This window comes from Phalacrocorax aristotelis, chromosome 5, assembly GCF_949628215.1.
Source record: "Phalacrocorax aristotelis chromosome 5, bGulAri2.1, whole genome shotgun sequence".
Taxonomy (NCBI): domain Eukaryota; kingdom Metazoa; phylum Chordata; class Aves; order Suliformes; family Phalacrocoracidae; genus Phalacrocorax; species Phalacrocorax aristotelis.
Window position 1 is genome coordinate 25579571 of NC_134280.1, and position 18591 is coordinate 25598161.

Consider the following 18591-nt stretch of genomic DNA (forward strand, 5'->3'; position numbering starts at 1 on the left):
GTGTGTTACCCTGCCAGCTCAGCCGGGTTACTAACCCCGGGGGGGGAGGTTACTAACCCTCCCGGGGGGAGGTATCCCCCCTCCCCTCAGAGAAAGGAGGAGAAAGCGGGGCGAGCTGCTTAAAATAGTTGGGTGGAGATTTAAATAATCCAGGGCCGGGGGCGGAGGGGGGGGAAAGAGATTAGGGACACAAAGTCGTTTCGAGTTGCACTTGCTGTGAAGAAGACACCACCGCGGTGCTAAGAAAGCAGATGTTTAAAAATAGCGTCCCCCCATCAGGCAGCTGGGAGTTGGAGGCAGGCAAACAAACCGGTACACATCGCTCGGATAAACGCAACACCCCCAAATCTGCCCTCCGCAGTGGTTGGACGTATCACACCCGCACCATTATTTGTCCTTATGGTGCCTGTTTTAAATAGTGGAAGGAGAAGAGGTTGACCGCAGGACAGCAGCGAGGAGCTGGGTCAGACACAATTCATGAACTTTTGTACTCCTGTGTGCCGCTGTCGACAAAGTAAAAATAATGAAACTTTGTGATATGTTTGTAAATGATTTCGGCTGACCTCTCGCCCTGCCCTTCACCATAAACGCTACGGCGGGGAGAACCTGGGAGGGGTGCGAGGCTGCGGCTCGCAGGCAGCTCGCGGGGATAATAGCTAGACCAGCATAATGGGATGAAGGTAAATTTGGAAACTCTCCTCTTCCCGAGAGCAACTAACTCCAGTCTTTAATCTCCTCTTTTTCGCCAATCGTTGTTTCTGTTGTCGGCTGTTTCACTTCTGTTTCGATTTTTTTTTTTTCTGGGGGGGTGGGTTGGATTTCTAACTATGGACAATCTCTTCCCGTTAGCCTAAATAGATAAAGGCTCTGTCCTAAATTATTTTAACCATTATTATTGTAAATAGCGCAGTTTGACCGGTAACTCCGTTTTCCGTAGCGAGGACGTAAACGGCAGAGCTTTTAAAGTGAGCAGCAGGTCTTTCTGAGAATTTGGTAGGCGAAATTCATCGCTATAAATTGGTGGAGAGTCGTATTTTGCAGCGATGATAACAAGCGTGAGTCTTTTCTGAAATCCCACCTTCCTGCAAATCCGTATTTCAGAACTGAGTCCCAGCAGGATAGTTTGCATTCCTCAGAAGACAGTAAGGACTAAGAGAATTGCAAAGACCTGCTGTATTGTAGATGAAAACAGAATGTTATTACGTTGTCTATATATACCCTGTAGAACCGAATTTGTGTGATATTCATATAGTCACAGATTCGATTCTAGGGGAATATATGGTCGATGCAAAAACTTCACCTTTCTGCAAATGGTTAGAAGTTTAAATACTGGCGGAATCAAAAGGCATGTGCGTGCTGAACACTCAGAAATTCTAAAAGTTTTGCTGCCTCGCTCCTATTTGCTAGGGTTTAGGACGTCTCTTAAAATTTCAGTTGTCGTTCAGTCGTAACTCTCACTGACAGACTGTGAATTCGAACAGTTAATCTCACCAGAAGTTACAAATTTTCTGAAAAAAAAAATTATCTACCAATCAGTGAATGAATATTTTAAAAGGTACTCATAAATTAGCTAGATCTGCCAGGCGTGAGCGAAATTTTCCTGTCAAGGGTCCAGATCGCATCAAAATATTTACGACAGCAGAAAAAGCAGCATTCGCCTCACTGGAATGTATTTACTTGTGCTCCAGGAATGATATTGATGAATGAAGACCGAATTTATCTCATTAAAGCCGCGATATTTTTAACCTAATTAAATGCCGTACTCAGTTCGATTGATTGAACTTCGGTGGCTAAAAGTGAACGGTTTCTTGCCATCCGTGTGATTTTAGGTACATACGCGCATAGAATTACAGACACGCTTGCGTTTGCGTGTGCGCGCGCGTACGTATGCGCACACGTATATATCGAGGCTTGAAAGTGAATGAGAAGTTACTGATTGCCTAATTTTATTCAGCAGAACTAAATTCTGGTAACTTTTGGATGACCTCTGCGAGACAAAGACAGAACAGATCTATTGTACGTCATATTACCCTCTTCTCTGATGGCTTTCCTTTTCCTCGCCTCCTTACCAGTTCCCCGCTTTTTAACCCCACTTCGGCTCCTCGCTCCATATATTTCTTTCGATATTTTGTTTAAAGCGAGGCAGCGAGCCCCGGTGGCGGTGGCGGCTGGTAAACCAGCCGGCGGGGCATCACCCCTCGGGGCTGAGGGGAGCCAGCCCAGACAAAAGGCTGGCCCTACCTGCCGGCCAAGGAGGCGGCCGCCGCCCCGGGAGGAGCATCCCCGCACCTCCGGTACCTGGTTCGGGGGGTGCGACCCGCCGGAGAGGGGGGTCGCGCGGTTAGAGGGATATTATTGAGTGAAATCGGTGGAAATGCTGAGCTGCGGAGAAATCCGGTGATCGGCTCCCGCCTCCCCATTGGCCGGGCCGGTCACATGCCCGCCTAACTTTATTCAGTTGACAGCAAGTAGGAGGGCTCTATGGCAGGGGAAAAAAAGACAACACGAGAAAAATTAGTATTTTCTACCTTCAGAAATTAATGGCCATGAGTTCGTATATGGTGAACTCTAAGTATGTGGATCCCAAATTTCCTCCTTGCGAGGAATATTTGCAGAACAGCTACCTAGGCGAGCAGGGGGCCGAGTACTACAGTGCCTCGCAGGGCTCTGATTTCCAGCACCAGGGACTCTACCCACGGTCAAACTACAGCGAGCAGCCCTTTAGCTGTAGCAATGCCCAAGGCTCTGCCGCCGTGCAGCCGCGGGGTCATGGACAGGAGCAATCCGGCCCAGCGAGCCACTTCCCCGGCCAAGCAGAGCATTGTCCACCGCCTCCAATGCCCAACTCGCGAGCCTGCAGCCAGCAGCCGGCCCTCAAACCCCCAAACGGGTCAGCACTTAAGCAGCCAGCAGTAGTTTATCCCTGGATGAAGAAAGTCCATGTTAACTCGGGTAAGGATCCTCTTCTTACTTTGCTCTTCTACCCTGCTTCTGATCGCCCTCAGCGACGCTCACTCGAGTCCCTGCCAGACTCGGGGACGAGCTTTTTAAGCCGAGGTAGCCAATTACACTCGTCATAAATTTTTATTGCTGAGGAAATAGGCCGTTGGCCATGCGGGGCTTTGCCGTGCAGGAGAAAACTCCATTTTAGGAGCCTGCTAGAGGCTCCCAGCCTACCTAGCTGCCTGTGCCTGTAGTGCCTGCCTTAAGTGAGGGGGAGAGCAGCCCGTCCATTGTAAGCAACTGGGACGAATCCAGCCCGGCCACATGCTCGCAGCTCGTAAGGTTTTCTTTTGTAAAGTCGAACCGGCAAGTCAAGATTAGCTTTGTAAAGTTCTCCGTGTTTTTTTCCCAGTGAATCCCAATTACAACGGAGGGGAACCTAAACGCTCCCGCACAGCTTACACCAGACAACAAGTCCTAGAACTGGAAAAAGAATTTCATTTTAACAGGTACCTGACCAGGCGCCGCCGTATCGAGATAGCCCACACTTTGTGTCTCTCTGAGCGCCAGATCAAGATCTGGTTTCAGAACAGAAGAATGAAGTGGAAAAAAGATCACAAACTGCCCAACACGAAGGGCAGGTCTTCTTCCTCTGGTTCAAACCCCCATTTACAGACTGGTTCCAAGGACCATCAGACTGACTTGACAACTTTGTAGAAGAGGTGAAATTTTCCATTTCATCCTTCGCTTCTGACCAGTACTGTACATAACTGACACTGCCCAAGCAGAACCTGCATGTAGCAGCTAAGGACTCGAGAAACTGTCATCTTTCTTTAAGGTACTGTTGTACAAAGGAGACAAAATGACGCTACTTTGGACTTTATTTTATTTGCCTCTGCTAGCACAACCTAAAAAAGGGAAAAAAAGGGGGAGGGGGAAGGAAAGAAAGAAAGAAAGAAAAAAGGAAAAAAACCCCATCATGCAGGCAGTGGGAACTGGGAAAATATTAAACGAGACCTTCTGTCCATAAAAAGTAATAAATCATTGAAAATGAAACTGTCCTGTGTTTCAGTTTTGAATTCAAAAGTGAAGGTTTGATGCTTTATTCTGGGATTTTTACTTTTAATTGTCTTTTTATCCCATGCAATTTAGGGAGGATGCATTTGGGCAAGTTGAGGACAGGAAATTTATAGCATAGTCTTTTATTTGAACATAAAGACGAGTATTTGTGAACTTTTTGTGCTGCTATACCTTTCTTGGTGTAACGAAAAATACTTGCTCATTTCCATAACGTCTCAGAAGATGTGCATAGGAATTAAGTGAAAACGGGTTATTTTAGGTACTGATAGTGTTAGCGTATTTATTTATTTGTTATGTAGAAGAGTGAAGATAAAAAGAAAAATAGTCAAACCAAAAACGGGGAAGGGGAGCTGAAATACAGTATTTCTCCTTCTCAGTCTCATGAACACATGTATAATGTTTACTTGTCTTGAACGTACACAACTTTCTTGTCCCTGTTTTTGAATTATCTTCTTTGTGAATAGGGCAAACGTCCCTGCTCCTTACCGTGTGCCATCCAGGGCTAACAGGCTTGAGATCTGTTTCCAAAGTCTGCTGTGCTCAGCGCTGTGCTTTAAACCATCTATAGCTCATTTAAAAATGGGGAGAAAAAAAAAAAGGGGGGGGGGGGGAAGACCACAGAAAACACAACCCCCACAACAAAAAATTAAAAAGAAAACCCGAGAGTGAAAAATTTATGTAATTTCTGATATAAGCTGAGCCATTCAAAATGGAAAGCTGAATGCATTATTTCAATCAGATTTTAAATTTCTGCCCAAGAGAGAGAGAGGCTGTGTGGGTTGCTGCTTTGTTTTGTTTGGGGGTTATTTTGGTCTGTTGGTTGGTGGTTTTTTGTTTGTTTGTTTGGTTTGGTTTTTGTTTTATTATATTTTTTTTTATTATTTGAAGGATAGTGATTGTTTTTAAGCAAACCACGACACATGACTGGAATGGTTGGAGATCTCACCAAGCTGCTTTCAGGGAAAGGGGAAAGGCTTGGATGGGAGCAGAGCTGGCTGCTGCCTGCGTCGTGCCAAAGTTTTAGTGCGCTGTAACTGCCAAACCCAGCCAAACCAGCTCCCTCAGCCACTTACACCTCCGCTCAGGCGGTTTTAAAGCTTAGCCCTTATCTCCTGTACCCTCAGGGCAGGCTGGGAGAAGGACCATATCATCGAAATTGTAACGAGATGATCCCTTTATTAAAGAGAAAAGGGGCAAAGAAGGAAATCCTGAAGGGAGGTGGAAAGAGCAGGGGGTGCCCATCTCCAGGCTGGGTGCTTCCCACCGAGGACTCCCTGCTTTCTGGGCTCACTCGGGAAAACACTGGCCAAAACGGGCTTGAATGAATTAGAAAATAAAAGGCGAGCTTTTCAACAGGAGTGTATTCGGCAGCATTAACTGTGGCCAGCGGTTAATTTCTGCCCTTTTCTCATCCCTAGCAGTCCGCAAAGTGTCTTTAAGACTTGGTCTTTTGTTTTAGAGCCTGGAGAAAACTCTTTGTTCTTCCTTAGGGTTAGCCCAGTTCTCAGACTTGCACATGGCAATACTTGAATATCTCCATGTCGTGATATTAAAGATGGATATTCCCGCATTATTCGCATCATTGTTTCTATGACAAAAAGCACCGAGTTCATACATAGTAAAGACGTCTTTTTTCTGACGCCTTCACGTTGAGAAGCTGAAAAGGTATTTTACTGAAGTTCGGCTAAATTGCAGGAACAGGTTCACCCAGAGGACAAATTTTCTATTCGATTAGTTGTATTTCAGCCGGGAAGAGTGACCTCTAAACCCTTAACCTTTTGGACCCAAACTACCCTTCCCTTTCTCTGGCATGGAGAGCAGCTAGCAGCAGCGCTTGAGGAGGGAATTCCTGAGGCAAGTTCTCAAGTTTTGTTACACCCGGTTCCTGTGGTAGCGGCCTTTCGTCTCCAGAGTTGTCCAAAGCCCTCCCTTTGCTCTTCATACGAATCTAGGGAAAGGAGGGGAGGAAAGAAAAAAAAAAAAAAAAAAGAGGGAGAGATAAAAACTTCTCTGGCTGCTCTTGAAAATCCCGGACCCCCACTGTTTGCTTAAAGTCTGTGATAAGTTGGCTGGGAGCAGGGCGAACGTGTTTTTCGAGAGAGAGCTACCAACTTTGGCTTCTGTGGTACAGTTCTGGAAAATAATGGCCTTGGATAAGCAAATCCTTGCTTTGTGCTTCTCGTCGACGGAGATGGCTCCCGAAGTTAAAGGGCCAAATTCTGCTCCCAGATTTCCTTCCCCCGCCCACCGAAGTCAAACAGAGATGTAGCTGCAAGCAGAATTTGTCTCATTGTCTTTTGAAATGTTAATACCTCCAGGACGAGTGTTGGGTTCAGCAGGCACTGCTCTTGCAACCCTGTTTGCAAGTCCCCTTTGAGCAACGCTGGGGCACTGTAAGTTTACATGGTTGTAATTGCGCTGCAAACTCGGAGAATACGTGAACTGGAGGCAGAAGGTACCAAAAGAAATCGTTTCCAGCTGCCAATGCTCTGAAGGGTGAGGAAGGTCTGTAATAACGACCAGGAGCACCCTCTGGTCGTTATCTCCCGTGGAAAACAAACCTGAGGTTTATTTTTTATTGTTTTTTAACCCTCCTCCAGAGTTATTTTGTGTACGAAGGGAAGCTGGTTATTTTTGTTTATCACGAGTGAAACGTTGTGCATTGGAGCCTTTGTAAAACGGTCGCTTTTTCCAGCAATACTCTCACCTCTGTCAAAGTGTGATGCTTTTTATAGACTTTGCCAATGTTTTGCTGCCATTGATTAAAGCGTTATTTATACTAATTGTCGCCTGTAGTTTTGATGTAAGCCCTCCATATACGTTTGAAATAATAAAAGGTGTAGAGAAATAGATTCTGGTTTGTACCTTGAACAAACAGTCCTTACAAGGTGGGTCCCTCCTCTGTGAAAATGCTGGTCCCTCCCATCATTACAGTGTTAAAAGATGGGTGACTCTGCATAGCATCCTTCCAAATGTCCCTTTGAACAGGTTTGCTGATTGCCCCAACCATAATGGTGTGACTGTAGGCCAAGCTGGAGTCTATATTTACATTTAGGCTGCAGTTAAAAGTGCCTGTCATCCATTTGCTACTGTTTTGCATTTAACAAGCCCTTCTAGAATGACTCCCGGATTTATGCATGTGTGGTGGGAGGCAAGGAGCCACACCTGAAGTCACCTCGATCCCCACACAGATGTGTGCCTTTTAGGTGAGTCCTAGAACGTATCAGTTTAAAAAGAAATGGAAATTTGAAATGGAAATGCGCTGAGTAGCTTTCTCTGAGCAGTAGGCTTCACTTTTTCAGCCTATACAAACGAAAGATCACAAGAAAACAGAAACCTGGAGAGTTTCCCATCCACCTAAGGCAAACATCATTTTTTCTCCCCTGCGTAAAGCACCTCAGACAACAACATATACCTCTGGCCAGGAGAAGTCGATTGCACTATTTTTGTCATAAGTATTTGTCACTGAGGACTTGTCCTCTCCTGGAGCGTGGTCAAGGCACGAGTCCAAAAGCACAGGCTCTTGCTCAGCCCGGGGAAGGAGCGTGGTGGACAGAACAAGGCATGTGCCCTGCCTGGAGTGCACGGAGGGGAGGGTGCTTTTGCGTTTCTAAGCACACACTCGCTAAGTTTAAATATCGAGGCACATTTTGTGATTATACTTTCTCTCTCTCCTGTTTAATGGCTCCTCCTGTTAACTCCCGATACATCAATACAGTTCTGTATATTATATCGCCACTAGTCGTTAAGGTAAGAATGAAGAGGAAAGGCAGAGTCAATAGCAAACCCCACTCACTGTACAGTACAGTAAATAGGGACCTCTCGGTGCAGAGCCACACCGCTTCCAACGGCCATGTTTGTTAGCCCTTTTCCCTGATTCTTTTTCCTTTCCCCCCCCCCCCCCCCTTCCTTCTTCCCCCAAGCCTAGAGACCAAAATAATCTTGCTAGGAACAGTCATAACAGGCAGAATTTCAAAGTGCAAGGAAGATGATAAGAATAGATTTCTACAAGTCCTGACCACGTGATTTGCGAAATAATTAATTCAGCACGTCCCTTAAGAAACACGGAGTCGTCATTAATCTGCCAAGCAAAGGACTCTATCAGACTTGAAAACTGAAGAGATCTCAAGAATATAATATACAAAGGGTGCAGTCCCTCTCTCCGCGCACCTAGCTCTTTGGTAGCTGCCGAAAAAGAGACGCTCGGTACGTAAATATTTTTTACTTTTATTCCTTCTTATTTAAGCCTTAATGAACTCAGCTGTCAAACGCTTGACAAATAGGGCACGGCGCTTCCTGATTTCCAGCTCGGCAGCGGCCGGGAGCCGGACCGGGCGCAAGCGCTGACCTTTGCTTCCCAGGGAGCGGGGGGAAGAGGGCGAGCGCGGAGCGCCGCGGAGCCCCGCGGAGGAGGCAGGCTGACCGACCGACAGACCGACCGACCGACCGACCCACCGCCTCCCGGGGGCGGCGGCGCTGAGCCCGGCCGACTGCGCGGGGAGGCGCGGAGCGGCGCGGAAGGAACAATGAGGATGTCAGGACAGGCGCTGCCTGTGCCACCGGCGGGAAAAGGCCCTCGGCTCCTTTGCAAGCGGCGCCGTGGGTTCTGCCCCGCGACCGGGCAGCGGGGTAGTGGCGGGGACGGAGCCGGCGCCGAGCGCGCCTTCCCCCCTCCGCCGCCCGCAGGCCGGCCGGGCGGCCCTGGCCCCGGCCCCGCTCCCCCGGCCGCCTGCCCTGCCCGCCCCTGCCCTGCCCTGCCCTGCCCTGCCTGCCCCTGCCCTGCCTGCCCCCGCCACAGCGCCAGCCTCAGCCTTGGCGCCCGGCGCGGGGCTGCGGGCGAGCCCGGGTGCATGCAGGCTCCGGAGCGGGCACGCCGCCTTCCGAGACCCCGATCAATAGCCCGGACTAGGGGGAAGTGGGATTTGTGTTTTTGTACAAAGCCACTCTCTACAAACTCCGTAGAATTTGGACAACGAGGCTGAGATTTCTCCGTGAAATCCCAGAGTCAGCTGGAAATACTTTCTACGGGCAGGATATTCTTTATTATCCCTTGCCGGAGTAATTTCTAAAAAGCCCTGGATTGTAGCTTTTTATTACTTCCGTTTCGGTGGCAGGACAGAGACAAAGTTTCCTATGTTATGAATTATACATTCAAACAATAACACATTAATTCAATTATTCAAAGTTGACAAATGTTTATGTGCTTTGGTAGTGACTAAGGAACAGATTTGCTGCTTCACAAGAACTCCTACATTTTTATCAATGAAGTTTTATATTATCCTGTTGGTCCGGGAAAGAAACCAAACTCCACCAAGACGCGCAGTAAAATGGACCGGGACATAAATCGCCAGCCCTCTCATAAGACCGTTTATTCCCGCATATAGCCCGGGCTATTTTATCAGTTTGACAATTGCCGGAGTTGTTGTTATAAATCATCATAAGTAATTCCTGAAAGGGTGCGAGGCTGCTGGGGGGCGGGCGGAGACTGTAAATCTTTCTGTTTTATTGCTCTATGAACATATGCTCCGATTGAAGAAGTCTTAGATCCTTTACTGGAGACAAATTCGCACAAAGCTGGAGTCCCACCAGCCAAAGGATTAACATTTCCGTAATACTTTTCAGTCCCCTTTACGATGTCTTAATTCGCGGTGGCGAAGGTGCTCCTTTCTTTCAGCCGTCCTCCATTTTTACATTAAATTTCGCATTCCTTTTTTTTTTTTAAGCCCCAGTCTCTGAAAAGACTCTCGAGGGCTGTGGGGCTTTTTTCCAGGGGGTTCCGGACGGCCCTCCAAATAGGCATTTTCTTTTGAATCCTCTTCGTGCTCTTAGCTCGACTGGTGCCCAACTTCTCCCTCGCACTTTGCGTAGGAAGCCAAAGACCTCTCCGTCATCCAAAATGTCTAAACAGCGGCCCGAATTATGTTCGGCTTTGTGTGTATGTACACAAGTATGCAGAACACGCTGTGCGTGTAGGGGTGGCTGTATGTACACACAGACATGCGAGCGCGGGGGGCTCTGCAAAACTACCCGGACGCCGAAATATATGGCTGACGGAAAAGGATATAAAGAACCATTACCTCTTACTTGAGGCGAGATTTAAGTGCATCATTTCGAAGAAATATAGGATTATAAATCCGAAACCGTACACGATAATTTACATTGAACTTATGTTTCCATCACTGGACTCCAATCTTTTTATAACTGGTTTGCAAAGTCAGGAAAAGCAATGTAATTTAGATAAATGTTACAATGCACTTACGGTTAGTATTGTAAGGTAATACGTTACTGTCACATCCCCATGCTTCGGATGGTAATGAAATCATAGCAGATGTTAGATTAGGTGTGGTGTATTTATAGCTACAGATATGTTAGAAAAATCAAACAGAGGAGCTAATATAAATTTTTCGTGTGTTTTTTTTTGACGAACTGGAATTGTTGGGAAGCTTTGTGTGCACACATGACGGATATACATCGGGTTTGCTCTATGTCTCCTCATACACACAGAGGGGGGAGGCAGGCTCAGGGCAGCCACACACACGCACAAATGTCATGAGGGTTTTTTTTTTTTCCCCAACGCTTCTTTAGCCTCCAGACAGGGGTAGTCCCCGCTGCCCGGCATCTTCCCGGCACGGAGAAGCAGAAAACAAAAATTCGCGCACGCCAGTGAGCCCCAGCGCCTTTCCGCCAGAGCAGCGCTGCTGCGGAGCTGCCCCCGGCGCAGGCTCTGGGCTGCAGCCGGTCCCAAATACCTCATCTTTCTCCGCCGGGAATTTCTGCGCCCTGGGAGGGATCATCCCGCGGAATTCACCTTTTCCCCGGCTCCGCCGGCCCCGCGGGGCGCGTAAGTGCGGGGGCCGCCGCCGCGGTGCCGTGCGGTGCGGCGCGGAGCGCTGCGGGGGGAGAGCAGGCTCAGCAGCGGGGCCGGTGCGCGGAGGAGCGGGGGCAGCCCGCCCCGCGGGGCCCGGCGGGGCAGCCCCGCTGCGCGGGGGTGCGGGGGGCCGCGGGGAGCGCGCCAGCCTCGGCCCCGGCGAGCTGCTCCGGCGATCACGTGGGCGAATATGCCTGTATTTTAAGGCAGTGTCTATATTTCTGATTATAGAGGGGTTTCTCCCGCTCGCCCCCAAAATTCATCAATGGCCGCACGATTTAAAACCAAAACAAAACACGCGCCGGCCAATTGCTGCCTTTGGTTCCAGGAGGCTGATGGCTAAAGGGTTGTGTGATGATTTTTTTTTTTCTTAAAGCCCAACAAATTCCGATTTCTACTCGCTCTCTTTTATTGGTAGTTGAGCCTGAGCCTGTTTTCGTTCTATCGGGAATTCTGGTGTATGGGAATGTCTGTAAAACCGCAAGATCAGGTTTAGGAGAGTATTGTCTGCAGACAAAGGGTGAAGGATATATTCTAAGAACTGCAAGCCCAGATCCTGAAAAGTGAGGAGCCCAGGTTTATGATAAATTGATACACAGGTAAGCAACTGCATGACAAAATGGGACCTTTAACCGCAGGGGCTGCATTATCGCCTTTACTCAGAGACTGTCTGGAATTTGCTTGCGATCTCTGCCCACAACGGCTGCAAATGCACGGAGTGGTCTCCACCTCCTTTAACGTTTTAAGTTCTATCTTCTTTATATTACGCTCTTTAAATAAAAAGTGGAGTCCTTTCCAAAGGCTAGGGGAAGACGTTTATCCCTACCCTATTCCCAATTTTCGGTGGTTTCAGGAAGGGGATTATAGAGAACCGAGGAAACGAGGGAGAGACAACTTTGCTAGATGCTCCCATTGCCAAAGTAAGATTGAGCATCACGTTAATGCCTTGCCGTGGACAGCCGGGCAGGGGGTAGCCGTGCTGATTTGTAAAGGGCGATTTAAAATAGGCTTGTCGGTAATGTAGCCCCTACATAGGGTCTTTTAAATATTCCTGCCAAGTGCCTTCCCGAACCTTTTCCCCTCGCCGTGCATTCGTGTTCCTCAGTGGCTGTTGTTTTCCTCCCCCAGTTCTTTTTAGTGTTGATATTACCGGTACGCTCATGCCTTCGAGTTACACACGCTATTTGAAGCACGGCGTGATATTTATCTGCCGAGAAGTTTCTTGCCCTGCATTTGTGCGGTTTGATCAATAAGGCGGCGAGAAGGTGGCTGGGGGGGACCGGTGCCTCTCTGGGCGGACTGAGGGGCTGGAAGCGGCCGTACAGCCTCCCCGCATGTGTTTGCAGCTCAGCTCCCTCTCGGGCTGTTGCAACCAGCCCGGCTGTCTCAGGAGCGCCTGTTTCCACTGGCTTGGGGCCTGCCTGGAGCCCGGGTGATCTCGCGGGTTACGTTTATTAGGGAGCCCCCGCGTAAAGCCTGGCTTTGCGCTGGCGAGCAGGAGCGGGTGTAAGGCTGCGCCGGACCCTGCCCGCCCCGAGTCGCCCAGGCGAGCTCTCCGAGGGGGCCGAAGCGTCAGGGAAACAGGACAGGGAGGCGACGGGAAGGGAAGAAAGTCGGGGTGGTGTTTTTTTCTTTTCTTTCTTTCTTTCTTTCTGTTGCGTGTTGCTCTGCTCGATCAGAAGTTAAAGGGGGTGAACATTTTTCTTAGCTGTATGCCTCCAAGCTGCTGGCCTGCCAAGTTAGTCAGCTGAATCCAATTACTGCAAGCAGCATTTCATTTGGCTCGATGGAAGCACTCACTTATAACTTCACCTAAAATTTCAATAATACCTATATTGGGCCCACGCCTGAATAATTCTAAAGATTTCCCTGGGTTTAGCTCTCGCAACTTCTTCTCCGAGGTCGGCTCTGCAGGAGTGGCGCTGGGAGCAGAGCACAATCCCGGCGTGCCCGGACTCCCCTCTCTGCAGAACAAACTTTGGGGGCTATTCGGTGGCCGTGGAAATCTCCGTCTTTGGCCAAACTCTAGCCAAGTAAAGCATGTCTAGAGCAAGAAGGCTATCACTTGTGAGGCTAAGAAGCTGCTTTGGAAAAGGATGAGAAGTCGATAATTAATTAGGCGCAAAATGAAAACTTACCGTGTTAATCAACAGCGGCTAACAATGACTCGGTTTGCAATACTATGATCTCTCCGCTTAGGGGCTGAGGTGCAACCCAACTTATGCTGCCTTCATACATCCTGTAAAGCGCTATTTCTAATGAACTGTCTTTAAAAAAAAAAATAAAGCAGTTAAAGTTGACGTACGCCCACGTGAATATATTATATAAGACGTTACCGGGACAGGCCCGGGCCAAGAACCTAAGCGAGCATCATGTGTAATCATGAAGCTCCACTTCCCTAATTCCAGTTTGCCAGCATAAATTAGGGTGATTTGAAGGGGGAATGTTGCATCCTACTGGGTTTGGGTAGGGAGAGAGAAGACTTGGTGGAAAGTTGTAAGGTCTGTTGTGTTGTGAGCTATTGGAGGCGCTTCCGTTGGTTGTTCATTAAGTGGTGAGTTATTGCTACACGAGCCAAAGGTCATTTCAAAGGCTTATGGTGGCTAGATATCGTCTTTATAATGATCTGGGCTTCTTTGTGGGGGATTTTCTGGCACTCAAGTTCTTAAAGTCCTGAGCCGACACGATACACAGCCAAACGCAAAATGCGGATTGCGAGCAGCAAATATTTGCGGCGTATTTTCAGCGCTGGGGTTTTCTCGCTTATCTTTCTTCTCTGTCTTTTCCGAGGGGTGGGGGGAGGAAGGGAGAAAGACCCGCGCTAGCTCCGTTCCCGTGGAGCGCTCCGCGGGCCGTGAGTGCGGGCGGCGGGTGCGATGGCTGTGACCGATGGGGGTGACATTGCAGCTCTCCTGCAATGGCCCTCCCGTCCCCCGGTCCGCTGCTTCTCCGCGCCTGGGCCCGGGCTGGGCGCTCCGGGAGGCCGGCGCGGCTCCGCGGCCGCGGCCGTTGCGCGGCGCCCGGCGGAGGGGCTGCTGCAGGCCCCCCTGCCCGGCTCCGACCCGTAGCTGGGGTGCTTCGCTCGCTTCTTTGCTCCCCACCTCTCTCAAAGCACTATTAATAAATGAAAAGAAGCGTCTGCCCTTTGTCTGGTAAAAGATCTGACGCGGACGGAGAGGCACGGCGAGAGGTGCGTTTATTAACAAAGTCGTAAGGAAGAAAGTCCAGAACAAAGCAGCTTCCTCTGAGACTTCTCACTTTTGTTGCAGGTCCGTGCCCACGGATTATCCAAAGGAACCCGAAGATCCTACCCACACAGTTAAAGTCAAAAATCAAGACAAAACATAAGTGTGGTGAGTTCTCTACATTTCCTTTTCCTTCCACCTCCCGCTGCCCTTGGCGGGGAGCGAAGCCCAAAGCCGGCCCGCGGAGCGGCAGAGCTGCTTGGCCGAGCCCGCTGCCCCGACACCCCCACATAAGTAACAGCCCGCAGAAAGCCCCGCTGCAAGCCGCCCGTCGGCGGAGGGAGCCGAGCCCCTGGGGGAGCAGCCAAGCCCTGGACCCAGGCGGGGGAAGCGGGTGGCTCCCTGGGGAGGGGCGGGCGGAGGGCTCCGCAGCAAGTTTATGAGGCCCTAAGGTGGCCACCGCTCTGTGCCGGAGCCAGCATCCCCCCTCCCGCCTATCCTCTGGCCGTGGGGGCCCTCCGCGCTCCCCAGTGCTCCCACAGCCCCCCCAGAGGGGAGTCTCCCCCGCCCCGGCTCAGGCACAGCCCCGGCGGTGGGTGCCCGGCCGCCCGCCTCGGGCAGAGGCTCCCCATCGCCAGGCTCCCCTGTCCGGCGGCCGGGGCCGCGGCGGCCTCAGCGCTTTCCTTATATACGGGGCTGCCCCGGGCCGGCGGCCGGGAAACGTGCCGAGCGGGGGATTCTTTTGCCGGGCTCCCTCCTACGCGCCGGCTGCTTTGCACTTCTGAAAGTGCCGGGGCTTGGGAAGTGTTTTCCTTTTCATTCCTGGCCGGAGCGTTTACTGCCACGGCGCTAGCAGTCATAAATTTTGTTACAAACCGCAATGACAGGTGCATTGATATGCACCCTGAGAGCTCCAGCTGCTTTAATAACCGCTCCGCTGGCCGCTCTCACCGCCTCTTACTTATTCGGTATCATATTAGATATTGATCCTAAGCAGAATTAAGTATAGTGGAAGTTTTAGTAGAGAACTGCTTAACACGAAAATGTCTGGAGGAAAGCGGCTGGCAGTGCCGGGCCGGTGTCAGCGTGGGCCGGCCGCGCTCTGCGCACACGCGCGGGGTGGACGCGTGGGCTCCCGGCTGCTCCCCAGACAGAGCCATGAGAGGGTCGGTAGCCTCCAAAAGCGCTGGAACCAGTGGCGGGACAAAGACCCCCATTATTGTGTGCAACGCCTGACAATTCAGATGAGGTTAACCTTTCTGGAGAGGAGGAAGGGAAATCTGAAACACAGACATGGATACTTTGCGGTTTCCTACCCTTGGTGCCTCCGAGCCCACCTCCCACGGCTCGGCCTCACCATTTGGATGTAACTTCTTTCTTTCTTTCTTTCTTTTTTTTTTTTTTTTTCTTCCCCGGAGGCTCTTTCTGGCCAAACCACCAAGTGTTAAGCCCCTGCTTTGGTGTTACCTATAAAAACATCACCCCGGGCCTTGCACTCGTGGAAAATCAAAACCTGGAAAGCTCTCCCTCTCCCTCTTTCTCTCCCTCTCTCTCTTTTTAAGATCTAAAGATGAGCCACCAAACAGTTGAGCATTGTCCATGTGATTTATGGCCCATAGCCTCCTTTTTAGGTTCAAGCAGAGTTCACAAGCAGTTGGTATTTCAGAAAAGAAATAAGGCTTTTAACAGCTTAACAGCAATATTCTTTCTTAAGATTCTGCGTATTCTTTTGGGAACTATATTTTACAAGGCACATAAAAGCCTACGCTTAAGGGGGTGTTGTGCTAACAAAAGTCCTCAGTCCAGACCGCTCCCAAAATATGTAGATGATACAACTGGAAAACGAGAGACATGGTTATTTTACACAAAAATACTTTCAGGACTCGTCGAGAGTATCACAGCGCATTAAAACTCATCTGAATCGCCACCGTCCATTTCCATAGGCATTTTTAAACTACATTTTTATAGGAGAGGAAAATAGCTCTTTTCCCATTTCCATCAGCTACGCAGATTACCCGGGGCTTTTGTTCAGGGAAGAAAAGGAGGACGGCAGTTTGCGAGAGGGGATACGCTACCGGGCGCGGCCGCGGATGGCAGCTGGCTGAGGTTATTCTGAGTTGTACAGACGTGTTTCCCGGTGAATTTTAGGGAGCAGATCAGCGGTACTTGGCGGTACCAATTGCTGCGGGAGAAAAAGCAGTACTCCGGTCGTATTGCTTAAGTATAGGCTGGAGAACGATAATTAGCGGCCACTGTTCAAAAATTTCTAGCTCCTCTTCTCTGGTGTGTTAATAGGCTTAAACCCCGAAGAAATACAATGAACCCCTAAAATACGTTGAGTTACAGACTTCTATTGTCAGGTGAAGTATGTGTTAACATACATTATTACTAAAAATGTCGGAGAAAACCCCCACCCGACAAGAAAAAATAAGAACGAGGAATATTAAAAAGCCACAACAAAACTGCAGACGCGTTGCTATCTTGCAACAACCGCAGAGGAGTTTCGGGAGCAGGAAGGGGAAAAGTAACATCACCTTGCCCCAAAACGTTCCCTAAGGGGACCGTGCGCTTTCGGCCTGAGCAGCCTGGGAGGGGGCGCAGCGAGGGGAGCGCCGTGAGTCTGCGGGCTGGAAGGAGAAGAGAAACCCCTAAAAATGATCTCCAATGTCTCAGGTTCTTTCTACTGGGGACAAATAAAAGGGACCAGAAACGTTGGGTGAGGGAATTTAATTCATCACAGGATTAAAATAGGGGAGCTGACCTGAGACTTCCTTTATAGTGCAAAGTGAAGGGAGTGAATGGCGTCGGTTACACTTTAACTCCGGAGGAATCCGGGGGAAGAAGGAGGCTGGGTTTACAAAGGGGACGGGATTTTTCTGTCTCTGCCCGGCCGCAGCCCAGGCTCAATCCATCATGTCAGCCGTGCAGGGCCGTGCGCACGCGTGGCGGGCGAGGGGGCGCCGGGGGCCTGCAGCCAAAATGGGCCGGCGGGGTCCCTGGGGACCCCACCCAGCGCAGCCTGGCCTTGCTCACTGAGAGCCCTGCCTGCAACCGGGGGGGGAGGGGCGGTCCAGCGAAATACGTGCGGGAACGGTCCAGGGGCAGAACAAAGCAGGAAAATATCCCCCCAAAATACCTCAAAAAGTGGCCTCTAGGAAGTGCCGCCAATGTGTCCCCGTTCCCCCCCAGCACCATCCCTTTCGGGTGGCTCCTTCCCTGTTATCCTCCGGTCCTTCCCGAGTGTGTCTGCTCTGTCCTTGGTGTGCTCCCGTTTGTCCTGGCTCCTGTTTGGTGCCTCTGCTCCTTCCCTGGTGTCCCTCGCTCCCTCCCTGGCGACTCTGGTGCTTCTCTGCTGTCCCCTGCTCCTTCTCTGGTGATGTGCCCTGCTCCTTCCTTGATGTCCCCTACTCCATCTCTGCTGTCCCCTGCTCCTTCTCTGGTGACGTCCCCTGCTCCTTCCTTGATGTCCCCTACTCCATCTCTGCTGTCCCCTGCTCCTAATCTGGTGTCCCGCGCTTCTTCCTTCATGTGTCCCGGTCCTTCCTTGGTGTCCCCCAGTCTCTCCCCGGTGCCTCCCGCTCCTTCCCCGCCACCCCAGATCCCACCTGCCCACCCGCGCTTTGGGGTGCTGGGGTGTGGGGGCATTTCGGGGCCGGCCCGGCCGCTCCCATCAGATGCCCCCCAACTGAAGGTGTCTTTTTTGTCCCTGCTGTCCCTCTCCCCAGGTGGCTGCGAGTGGCCCGGGCCGACGACGTGAGGCGCGGGGCGGCGGTCAATGTTATTTGAGCGGGGGCCGCGGGCCTCGGCGATCGCAGAGCGGAGGATGCAGAAAGCCGCCTACTACGACAACGCGGGGCTCTTCGGGGGCTACACCTACGGCAAGGCCGACGCCTACCCCTACGGCGCGGCCCACCAGCCCTATGGCCAGGCCGGCCTGGACGGCGAGTACCCCGGCTCCGCCTGCTCCGTCCAGGGCTCGGCACCCGGCCGCGCCCCGGCCCACAAGGGCAGCGAGCTGAGCGGCAGCTGCATGCGGACGGCCGGGGGCGGCCCCGGGGGCAGCCAGCCCCCGGGCATCGGCGAGCAGCAGCCCCCGGCGCTACCACCCGCCTCGCCGCCCAACCCTCCCCCCAGCGCACCCCCTCCGAAAAAAGCCAAGGGGGGCCCCAACTCCTCGGGCTCGGCCACCGCCACCCTCAGCAAGCAGATATTCCCCTGGATGAAGGAGTCCCGGCAGAACTCCAAGCAGAAAAGCACCTGCGCCCCCTCAGGTAGCCTGACACCCCCGCCCCGGCCCATTGCCCGCCCGGGGAGCCGGGCTGAGGCCCTCGGGCTGAGGCCCCCGGAGCTGCGCCTTGTCCCCTACTCCTCCAGCTGCCACCGCCCCCACTCCCTCTCGGGGGTCCCAGCCCTGCCGGGCGCTGCGGGTGGGGCAGGCTGGGGTGCCCCCGCCCTGCTCCCCCTGCCAGCCCAGCGGCGGCAGGCGCGGCCCCGACGGGTCCCGGCAGCGCCTGG

General features: G+C 51.4%; 2 protein-coding genes across 5 annotated transcripts in view; both read left to right on the forward strand.

Annotated features, from left to right (window-relative positions):
* Positions 1–18591, forward strand: part of HOXD3 (homeobox D3) — a 32768-nt gene that overhangs the window by 10483 nt on the left and 3694 nt on the right. For 3 of the 4 annotated variants that reach the window (XM_075093539.1, XM_075093540.1, XM_075093542.1), the window contains 2 exons: positions 14161–14244; positions 17802–18347. In XM_075093539.1, the coding sequence (XP_074949640.1) occupies positions 17852–18347 (496 nt within the window). In that variant the 5' untranslated portion in view covers positions 14161–14244; positions 17802–17851. Of the gene's footprint in view, positions 1–13284; positions 14082–14160; positions 14245–17801; positions 18348–18591 lie in introns of those variants that run through there. The other variant, XM_075093541.1, reaches the window with a different exon arrangement.
* HOXD4 (homeobox D4) lies at positions 687–6870 on the forward strand. Its single transcript, XM_075093543.1, has 2 exons — positions 687–2952; positions 3356–6870. The coding sequence occupies exons 1-2, from the start codon at positions 2541–2543 to the stop codon at positions 3658–3660; spliced, it is 717 nt and encodes a 238-aa protein (XP_074949644.1). The 5' UTR covers positions 687–2540; the 3' UTR covers positions 3661–6870.